Below are 11759 nucleotides of genomic sequence, written 5' to 3' on the forward strand. Positions count from 1 at the left end.
CCACTGCTTTGGGCTTACTCGCCCTCTGTGCTCTTCTCACTTCATCCCTGCTGCCGACAAGTTCTGGACACTCTGCACATTCAAGGACTGCTCATGGGACACTTCCATTCTCTCTCATACTTTTAGATCACTTAGTATCCATTATAATAAATTCTTTAACACAGTCTCCTTGCCAGACTTCAAGCTTCTCAAGAACCAGATGAATGTCCCCTTTATCTACTCTTAGCACCTAACAGTGCCTAACCCCTAATAAAGGGCAATAAGTGTTTGTTGAAAGAATACACCCTGGTAGGACAGACACTATTACACACGCACACACAGAGGCTGAGAAACATGAAAAGAAGTGACTTGCCTAAGGTTATGCACCAAGTAAGGCTCTGAAAAGGAGCTTGAATTTGAGTTTTCTAACTCTTGTTTCAGCATTCTGTTAACTCTAAGTTTGCATAAGTGGTAAATGGTATATTATTATAACATGAAGTTTTTTTGTTTGTCCTCTCCCCACCCTCCACCAAGGTTCCCTTGTCTGTTTGCTTGTTGTTTTTGTTTGTTATTTGCGCTTGTTGTATCCCCATTGTTTTTTTTCTTTAGGAGGCACCAAGACCTCCCATGCAGGAGGTGGGCACTCAACTGCTTGAGCCATTCCCACTCCCCTAATACAGTTTTTAATTCCTTTCCAGAAAACTAATCAAGATGTCATTTATCCTATTATTGCTGATTATCACCTCAATTTAGCAGAAATGACCTAATGTCATAATGAAGATCCAATTTTTAAAAATGGTTGCTCTTTGTTACCCATAATATGTGATATTTACAATAAAGTATATCAAGTTTTGATATGTATATGCTGAAATCCTTCATAAAACAGTTTTAAAGGAGTCTTACCTCCTATAGAAATTCCCCATGGGAAAGCAGAGAAGCACATTGTAGCAGTTGGATATGGTTATGGGTTTCAAAAAAAGATACTGGATTATGTTTGTAACCTGGTCTGTACCTGGGCATGATTAAGTTATGATTTGGGTTTTGATTGGGCAACGTCATTAGGGCATTGAGTTCCCACCTCTTGGAGGGTGGGAACTCACAGATAAAAGGCATGGCAAAGGACAGAGTTTGAGGGTCTTTGAGCTAGAGCCCCAGGAAGTAAGCACACAGAGGAAACAGAAGTAAGTCCCAGGAAGGGAGGAACCCAGGAAGCCTGAACCCTCACAGACGTCAGCAGCCATCCTGCTCCAACACACGAAAACACACTTTGGTGAGGGAAGTAACATATTTTATGGCCGGATATCTGTAAGCTCCTACCCCAAAATAAATACCCTTTATCAAAACCATCCAATTTCTGGTATTTTGTATCAGTACCCATTTGGCTGACTAATTACAGAATTTGGTACTGAGAGTAGGGAAGTACTTTTGCAATTACCGAAATGCTGGAATGGTTTTATAAATGGTAAGGGATACTTTTTGGAGAAATTGTGAGATGCTTGGAAGAAAAAACCTACTGTGCTTTGAAGAGACTGTTGATAGCAATATGGATGCTAAAGAGACTTTTTATGATGCCTTAGAAATAAATGATTAAACTATTATTGGAAATTGGAGGAAAGGCGACCCATGTTTTAAAGTTACAGAGAACTTAGCAAGATTAACTCCTGGTGTTGTATGGAAGGCAGAATTTGAAAACGGTGAGCCTGGGCATTTAGCTGAAGAAATTTCCAGAGTAAACCCAGAGAATGCAGCCTGGCTTCTGCTTGCAGCTTATAGCAAAATGCCAGACAGGGAGATATGCTGAGGACTGAACTGTTGAGCTCAAAGTAAACAGAAACTGATTCTGGAAATTCCAAGCCTCTGGAAATCAAGCTCCCAGATGAAAAGTGCCCCATTGGAGGACTTAACTAAACTTGGAACTTGTAAATCAGGACTGAAAATGCAGTTAGTTTGGAAAGACTTGTGAAAAGTCTTATTGTCTGATGGCTTCGACTCCTGTTTCTTACATGCTAAACCAACAAGGTTTTTGAGAGAGCTGTATGAACAAAACCACTGTCAGCCTGGAATAAAAGGGACATGGAAAAGAGGGATTGAAGGGGAAACGACTTCAAGAGGAAAACCATGGAAGCTGAGATCTGGAATTAGGACATCACCTTGGGCCAAGAGAGGAACCCCACCCATGTGTACAGACAGGGTGAGTTTGCTCCAGCAGTTCAAGAGGTAGGATGTTCCCACATGATGCTCTAGGAGAGTTTTGCCACTCCAGGGTACAGATAGGGTGGGGCACATTCCCCAAAGATTAGGGTGGTTAAGGTCAGCACCCCACAGGTCTGAGAGGGGTGGACCTTTCCCTCAAAGGTTAGGGAAGGCCAGGTGGTCAACTCCTTGCTCTGAGAGGGTTGAGCCTGTATGCCAAAGGATAGAGGTAATGTTGTCTTCACATCACTGTGCTAGGGTAATATTAAGACTCTAACCCAAAGATTTGGTAAGATGTGGCAATCACCCCAACACTCTTGGAGGGAGAGGTATGGAGCTTGGTGGACAGCCAGATGCTTGATGAGGGCGGAACCAAGAAAATGCCCACTGGGGGGACGGCGGACTTGGCCCAGTGGTTAGGGCATCCGCCTACCACACAGGAGGTCCGCGGTTCAAACCCTGGGCCTCCTTGACCCGTGTGCAGCTGGCCCACGCGCAGTGCTGATGCGCACGAGGAGTGCCGTGCCACGCAGGGGTGTCCCCCGCGTAGAGGAGCACCACGCGCAAGAAGTGCGCCCCTTAAGGAGAGCCGCCCAGCATGAAAGAAGGTGCAGCCTGCCCAGGAATGGTGCCGCACACACAGAAAGCTGATACAACAAGATGAAGCAACAAAAAGAGACACAGATTCCCATACGCTGACAACAACAGAAGCGGACAAAGAAGACACAGCAAATAGACACAGAGAACAGACAACCAGGGTGGGGGGAGAGGGGAGAGAAATAAATAAATAAATCTTTAAAAAAAAGAAAATGGCCATTGGACAAGCCTGTGGAAAGGGTGGGCTCCCATAAGGCACCAAGGAGAAGAAACCATCATGTTAAGAATGACTCTTAGACTGAAATTGAATGGAGGATGCCCTGCAGGTTTACTGAACTGTAGAGGACCCGACTCATGTTTCCCTCTCAATGTCTCCTTATTGTAATGAAAATGTTTATCCTTCTGTCCATTTGTGTATTGGAAACAGATAAATTGCTTTGTAAGTTTCAGAGGTCTATAGCAGACAGGATTATGCCCCAAGACAGATTGTATTTTTTTAAATGATTGTGATATAATTTAGTACTTGCATTGTTACTGATTAATGTTTTTTTCCAAATATTGTAATATCTTTTTAGAATTCAGAGGGTGGAGTATATCACTTTGATAAGGTTATGAATTCCAAAAATAGATATTGGATTATGTTTGTAATCTGATCTGTACCTGGACATGATTAAGTTATGATTAGGGCTTTGATAGGGCCATGTCGTTAGGGCGTTGAATCCCCGCCCCTTGGTGGAGTTTTGATGTTGGAGTTTGATGCTGAAGCCTTAAACTGGAGCCCTGGGAAGTAATTCCACAGAGGAAAGCAGCAAGACCCTGGGAAGACAGAACCCAGGAAGCCTGAACCCTCACAGACATCGGCAGCCATCTTGATCCAACACGTGAAAAGAGACTTTGGTGAGGAAAGTAACTTAAGCTTTATGGCCTGGTGTCTGTAAGCTCCTACCCCAAATAAATACCCTGTATCAAAACAAACCAAGTTCTGGTATTTTGCGTCAGCACCCCTTTGGCTGACTAATCACATATGAAAGGAGATCCTTACATAAATTGAATAGCTCTTAAATTAACAACTGCTTATTTTAAATTTTTCATTTCCTTTCTTAAAAGAAAGAAAAAACTTCCAGAGTTTAAAATATGATTTAGTTAAATATGTCTTTTAAATGTATTCATGAATCCTCCTCAATCCAAACATAGGCTGTCACAAAAGGAAGCATATGATCTTGTTTAAAAAGAAACCAGTATCAACTGGACTTTATTTCCTAGTGCTCACCTACTAAGTAAATTTTCAAGTCAAACCTCCTTTATTTAAACATATCACAAGACTAGCCATGCCCCAAACCAAAGCAAATATAATGGAAAAAATTACCAATGATACTTTATACGTTTGAGATATCAGCTAGATCTTAAAGAAATACAACCTAAATTTTCAATGTTATAGAGATAACATTTTTCTGTTGGATTAAAACATTTCTGGAAGCATTTTTTCTTATTGTATTCTATGATTTTTTTTGTTATTTTTTAGAGAAGTTGCAGGTTAACAGAAAAATTGTACAGAAAATACAGAGTTCTCATATACTAACCAATCCCTGCCCATACACACACATTCAGTTCTCCTATTAGTAACACTTTGTATTAGTGTACCACCTTTGTTACAAATAATATTATTACAGTATTAACTATAGCCCCTAGTTTACATTAGGGTTCAGTGTTTGTGTTGTACAGTCCCATGTTGTTGTTGCTGTTGTTCATTTTTACTGTAGTAACATACATACAACCTGAAATTCCACATTCAGGAATATAACTCAGTGATGTTAACTACATTCACAGCGTTGTGTTAAGGTCATCATCATCCATTACGAAAACTTTTGCATCACTCACACAGAATCGCTGTACCCATTAAGCATAAACTCCCATTCCCTACCCCACCCCAGCCCCTGGTAACAGGTATTCTAGTTTCTGACTCTATGAGTTTGCTTATTCTAGTATTTCAGATCAGCCTGATCATGCAGTATTTGTCCTTTTGTGTCTGGCTTATTTATGAAATATGTTTAAGCAAAATGGTTACAATACAAATAACCCCCTCACATTTAGCTCTGTAACCTATAACTTCTCCTCTTTGTATTTTAAAGCATTTTATCATTAAAGTGTATAAAAGCTATCTTACAAGCAGGAGAAAAGCAGTAATTAGGAACTGAAGAGCCAGGCTGAAGCTATAGCTCTCAGCAACCGATGAAAAAAGAGGCCCCTGCAAAATGCCTAGGAGGGCACACAGAGCGGGGCTCGAATAAAGAGCAGTTTCCTCCATCCTTTCATAATTATATCCAGAATCCAAGCACCAATCCACCTAAAAAAGAAAACTGGAGAGAGGAAGGATAGATAGTCATTACTCACCCAAAGTCTATTTATTTTGATTTAAAACTTGCTTTGAATGTTATGCATAAAGTCTTCTGTAAGTATGGTTTTCAGTAAACTTTAAGAGTCTGAAATTGGAAGAGTGGTCAGTGATAGGACAAGATGATTGAGTTCCCTTTCAAGAGTGTATTCTGAGATTCAATTATTCAATGGTCCTATTACTTTTAAAAATAAAGCATTATTATAAATCACATATGAAGGCCAGATTTCTGTACCTGTTTCACATCAGATCAGTTTGTGAAAGGACAAAAAGAAATGAATAAAGAGGACCTAAATTATCATACATTTCCAAGGTATTTTCATATGTCATCTCACATAATATAAAAAATTCAGTTTACAGGTGCACAAAATGAAGAAGTACCACAGATTAATGTCAAATGTAGTATCACTTCTGTTAGAGGGGAATTAAAGACAGGAAAAAGGGGCATATACTTTGCAAATTAGTGTGATAGGATAAACCTGATTCTCTACAACTTCTTTTATTGTTTTTTTCAGGAGGTACCAGGGATTGAACCTGGGACATCATACATGAAAAGCAGGCGCTCAACTACTCCAGCTACATTTGCTTTCTCTACAACATCTAAGATTGTCATTACGTTCTTAATCTGAAGGTACCCACCACATTGCCGAGGATCCCAAGTGATACTTTCCAAATTGCTATTTGTGTTTATGTCAGAGATTCTACGGACAGGCCTGAAACCTGACAAGGGGAGCCTGTCTTTCCAACTTTCTTCAGAGACCATCCTATTTAAATTTCAGCTAAATGCAATGTGTAACAGAAGCACTAACACAAGTCCGCTATTAGGAAAGCAAGTTTATTTTAGCTATTTTTAAATGAAAACCACTTAATTTACTCATTCACATATCTGAGATGTACAATTAGAATGAAAGCAATTAATTCCATCAAGAGGAAAAAAAATGTACCAGCAAGTCTCACAGTGCTTCTGGAGCATTAAAAGACAACATGCAAAAACGAAGATCTTAATTCCCCACCTCCCTCTTTGTAAACAGTGTACAAGTACCATATTCACAGCTGTTTGCCACAAAACGCATGGTTAATTCAAATCTGTTTCCCTAATCCTCCTTCCTGAAACAAACAGGATATGGGTCTATTATTATGGAACTGACAAGAGTCTCTAGATTTTTACTTTTGCTTTTAGAAGAGCACTTAGAGAAGTTTTAGACACTTTGCATATTTCTCTCCTGTGGACTATCAACTTACCCAAGGTTTCTTAAACTTTCCATACTACCTTAAGGCCACACTCCCAGGCAGATCCACTACAAGGCAGAGCCCTAAACCTAAACCCCGGCCTCTCTTCCTTACCAATTCTGTTTGCAGATCACTTACTCTTGCCAGGAAAAAAATCTCTCTTCTTTCGGAGAAGCGATCCTCCTGCTTCTGAGTGCAGTCTCTCCAACCACCTTCACCACCTCATCCACTGCTTTCATTTTCAACCTGTCCATACAGGTTCCCTCCTCTCAGCCTATAAATATGATCCCAAGTCCCTTGTCCTAAAAATTGTCTCTCATCAGGTTTGGCAGTGAGAGAAAGGGGAATGGAGCAGAAGAGTACATTTCACGTGGATTCTTCAAATGAACTCTGCATCACAACCTTCATTCTTCTCAGTCCTCATCTGCCACCTCCAGTCTGGCCATCTGTATTTCTGTCTCCTTCAATGACTCATCTTCCTCCCCAAAATATAAGGCATTTCTTGAGGTTTTGTCACGAGCCTTCTTTTTCTCACAGCTTCAACTATGTACCCAGGCCTCTGGCTCTCCAAGGGCAGTCACTCGTTTCTACCTGCCCACCCTACCCTAAGTCTCCATGGAAATGAAGGCCCCACCTGTACCTCCAAGTTACCAGGTCCCACATTAAGTCCCACACTAAGTCCCACACTAAATCCCTTACTTTCTCTGTTGCCTTCCATCTGGTCACGTTCCTGTGTGAGCTCTCATCCTCTGGTCACCCAGTACCAATCTTTGGACAGGGCCCCAAGGGAGGAAGAATCAGTTCATTTGCCAGCAACTGAGATTCTGCTGCAACTCTCCCTAGTCTGTCCCCTCTGTGTTCTAAACCCCTCATCAGAATGGCTATAACACTCTCCTTTTAGTACCCTTACCTCAAGTTTTCAGTACACACTGCTGCTAGAGAAATACCCTTAAAGCACAACTTTGATCATGCCTGGCATTCCAGATATTCTACACCACACACACAAAGGCACCTGGGGAACTTGCTAGAAATGCAGATTCTCATTCAGTCGGTCTGGGGTGATGTCTCATTTTGGAGTTCTAACATGCAGCCGGGTGATGTTGACGCCATGAGTTAAGCTATATAAACAAGATGGTGCCAACCTATTTTTTCTAGTCTCTTCTACCCTGCCTAGCACACCTCATCTGTGTCTCTCTCTCTCATACACACACACCACATATACACAGAGAGATGTACACAGAGAGAGAGGTTCCCTGGACATACCTTCCAGCCTCCTGATGTTTTTCCTGTCTTGCCTGCCCATCACAATCCTACCCACTTTTCAAAACCCAACTCATTCTGACACAAAGCCTTTTTTTACCATCTTACCCTCACACCCCACCCTCTGAAGACCACAGAAACCTGAATTTGTACCACTTCTGCTCTGTAATGCAATGACAGGTCACCTCATTTTATCCCTCTGTAAACTATAAACTTCTGAATGGCAGGGACTATCTGCCTAACCTCTTATCCCTAGGGCATCTTGCTCCCAGTGTGTGACAATAAGTATATGCTAAAGAGGACTTAGAGTTGAAGAAAAACAAAGCATCTTACTCTACTTCCTGTAATTTACTTTGAATAGTTGCTTCATTAGTTTACCTAAGATGAACAAAAACACTTTCAGAAGTTGATATGTCAGCAAAACCAAAGAAAATGTGAAAAATTTGCTTCTTATAAGAAAAACCTACACGTAAATATTCAAATAGTGCCTAGACTTTTAGCACTTGTCTTCTTTATAGTGGTTTCCAGGTAAATAGATCGAGGTTTTGATATTTTATTAAAACTGAAATCTAATTTGTAATTACATTATAAATTTCCAATACTTTCTAATTCAGATTCTAGCCCTCTCTGGTTTAATTCACCTAATGCTCCTTTCATCATTCAATCTTTTTCTCCCTGGGTGTGCTAAATTAGCTGTCTGGAAAAATGCTTAACGATTAAAATGCCTTACATTTGTTACTCTGAAAAATGCCCTCAAACATGAATCTTAAAATAATAGTTTAAGGACAGTTAAGTCAGCCGGGAAAACTCTTTAATGTTTATATGGTCAATCCTCTAAATGCCAAACAACTGCCAATATTCAAGAACCCAAACTTAGCTTTCGAACTTCAGTGTTCTCAAGAATTGTCCAGATTCCGAGTTTCTACCCAGACAACGCGATCCAGAAAAACTGAGGTGGGGCCCAGAAAACTGTGGCTTTACCCAAGGATCCCCAGGTGACTCTGATGCAGGTGTTCCGCACATCGCAATTAAAGAAATACTGACCTCAACCCCCGTCTGGGCGCCCTACAGGGGTGTGTTAAAAAGGGAAATGAAAAAGTCCTTTCCCTAAACAGCTGTCAAACCAGCACCCACCCGGGCGACCCGCTTCCTCGGTGGACGAGGAGGGCCCAAGGCATCAGGGGAAAGTGACGGCCCCCGTTAGCCCAGCGCGGGTTTCCGGGCGCCCCCGGCCCGGATCCCCGACCCCCAGCCCACAACCCCAGCCCGGGCTCCGACCCCCGACCCCTGACCCCAAGCCCCTGCCTCCGACCCCCGACTCCGACCCCCGGGCCCTGGCCCCGACCCCCGACCCCCGCCCGGCCCCTCACCTGCCACGCGGCCGCAGCTCCGCCTCTTCGTCGGGCCCCGGCTCCCGCGGCTCCTGGTCGCCCGCCGCCGCCGGCAGCGCCTCGGCGTCCTCCACCGTCACCTCGGCCGTCGCCGCCGGCGTCCGGGTGGCCGAGGTGGGCGCGGCCGCCGCCCCCAGGCCCCACACGGCGTGCGGCGCGGATCCCGCGAGGTCGCGAGCGGCCGCGGCCACGGGCCCCAGCGCCAGGCGCAGCAGCAGCAGCACAGCCCAGGCGAACGGCCCCGGGCGCGCCGCGCGCTCCATCAGCGGCCCGCCCCGCGCGCGCGCATCGAGGCCCGGCCGCCGGCGCCCGCGTCTGCCAAGCTCGGAACCGCCACCCGGCGTGCACGGCCCGGGCCGTCAGCCGCGCTCCCCAGGCCACGTCTCAGCTGGGCCGCCGCCGCCGCCGCTGCCCGAGTGACAGCCCTGCTCAGACATCGCCCGTCGAACCGACGCTCCGCACCTCCGTCCTCCCATTGGCTGCGGTCACCGCCACTCCGGGCGCTAAGGCGGGCCATGCTCGCGGAGGCGGGCTTGCCAGGCTTGTCAACATCACGCTAGCCAATCCACTGGAACGCTCTTCGCCCTCTTCCGGACAGCCTGCCCAATGAGAAATGCCCCTCCCAGCAGCCTTCTTGCTTGATTGGCGAGCTGGACAGGGGCCGGAAGACTTTTTCCCGGAACGGATTGGCCATCGAGGCGCTCGGCCTCGCCCCTTACAGCCCGGCGCTGGAGGAGGCTTGGAAGACCATTGGTGGGAGCGGGTGCCCGTCAGACCGCTGAGGTGCCTTTGTTTTGATTGGTTGGAAGCGGCGCTTACTACGTGGCCGATTCTGAGTGCGGAGTGGCGTGTCCCCAGGGAGAGCGAGCGGCTGCGGCTCCCTGGTGGTGGGGAGGAGGCCTGGGTGGGCAAGCTGCGGAAGGCTCCTCTGCCCGGGAAGACGGAGGCGACGCGGAACATAAGTGGCTGGACAGGTGGCGTGGTCCCTGGCAGTGGAAGGGGTGCGGCGGGTGCAGGAGGCCGCCGTGCAGGCGGCTGCGGGCGCCGAGGGCCGCGGCTCGTCCGCTGCGGCGAGCGCGGCCTCCCGCGCCCTCCCCGCCGCCTGCCGCGCCCTCCCCGCGGCCTCCCGCGCCCTCCCCGCGCCCTCCCCGCCGCCTGCCACTGCGAGAAGCGCCGGGACTTATCCAGAGGCCGCAGGGCGTCTGGCTGTGGTTCGGCTCCCGCCGAAGCGGAAGACGAAAGTGCAAACGGAGGAGGATCTGGACGTTCAGCCGAGGAATTTGAATTTTTCATACACCATTTGCGGACCCCTGGAAGATTTCTGAGCATATGAGTGAAAGCATGAGAGGATTCAGGAAGATGCGTCCTTCGACAGCCTATTCAGAAGACTACAAAGGGAGAACCTTCAAAGATGGGGAGAGCAGCTGGCAGGCTCAAGGCCCCTCAAAACCCCGTGAAGATTATTTAAGATGTTGGCCGTTTGTCCATACCTAGGTTATCCCCATCTGCATACAGACATGCTCTGATTTCTCCCACCCAAAACCAAAACAAACAAAAAACCCCACTTCCCCCAAGCTTCCACACATACCTTTGTTCCGCTGTACAGCTGAACTCCTCAGCAGGGTTCCACATTCCTGTCCTTAATCCCGCTTCTGTCTCAAACAGTACAGTCAGGCTTTCAGCTCCACCAAAACAATCCGTGCCGAGACCACCATTGCTAGACTGAAAGGATAATTATGGGTTCATCTTACTTGGCTACATTTGACCCAGTAACTCAGTCTTTAATATATGAAATGTTTTCTATTGATTTTTCTCCTTCCACATAGGGCAGGTTATGGCATTCATCGCATAACCTTCAAATGGTGCCCCAGTTTACTTAGGATAAAAGCCAACACCCTAACAATAGCCTGTAGGGTGCCACATAGTCTGGCTTCCATTACATTTCTGACCTCATCTATTTGCTGCACGTTCACTTTGTCTTAGCCACACGGGCCGCCTTGCTGTTAGAAAGCTGGCCAAGCAGGTCCCACCTTGAGGGTTTCATTAGCAGTTTTCTCTGACTAGGAACTGCTTCTCAGTTACCGGTAAGGCTTGTTCTCACTTCCTTGGAGCCCCTGTTCAAATGTTGTCTTCCTAGTGAAGCCTTTGCAGACCAACCTATTTAAAATTGAATTCTCTCTCCACTTCATATCCTATACCCTCCCTGTTTTATTTCTTACCTTAGCCCTTAAATATTTTAATTTACATATTTGTTTTGTTTATTGTCTGTCTCCCTCTACTAGAATATGAGGATATGTTCACTGATAAATTCCAAGAGACTGAAACAGTGCATGGGGTTTAGTAAGCATTTGATAAATATTTATTGAATAAATACCCGAGCACAGGGGAAACAGAGTGACAAAGAAGACTGTAGTTGCTGTGGACAGAGTGGGTGATTAGGAAATAAGCTCCAGAATTATCTGGAGGAACTAGTTATGCCTCCCATAGTGAAGGTAGAAAGCAGGAAGTACCCCTAGAGAATAAGTTCTTTTGAAGTAAAGAGAAAATAGATGAGAAAGCTCAAACCAGTTTACCATTGTCTTCTCAACAAAACTGCATAAAATCTGCCTAGGTGAGGGATTATAACAGGATATGAAGGGTCAGAAAAGTAACAGATGAAAAATGATTGTTGACTATTTGTAACAGCCTATTTGAAATTAGCTAGTATGTACATTTTA

General features: G+C 45.3%; 1 protein-coding gene across 3 annotated transcripts in view; it reads right to left on the minus strand.

Annotated features, from left to right (window-relative positions):
* Positions 1–10736, minus strand: part of EIF2AK3 (eukaryotic translation initiation factor 2 alpha kinase 3) — an 83864-nt gene extending 73128 nt beyond the window's left edge. For 2 of the 3 annotated variants that reach the window (XM_058279055.2, XM_058279056.2), the window contains exon 1: positions 9022–9460. In XM_058279055.2, the coding sequence (XP_058135038.1) occupies positions 9022–9305 (284 nt within the window). In that variant the 5' untranslated portion in view covers positions 9306–9460. Of the gene's footprint in view, positions 1–9021; positions 9461–10630 lie in introns of those variants that run through there. The other variant, XM_071208954.1, reaches the window with a different exon arrangement.
* Positions 10737–11759: the final 1023 nt, after the last annotated feature.

This window comes from Dasypus novemcinctus, chromosome 17 (genome assembly GCF_030445035.2).
Source record: "Dasypus novemcinctus isolate mDasNov1 chromosome 17, mDasNov1.1.hap2, whole genome shotgun sequence".
NCBI lineage: Eukaryota > Metazoa > Chordata > Mammalia > Cingulata > Dasypodidae > Dasypus > Dasypus novemcinctus.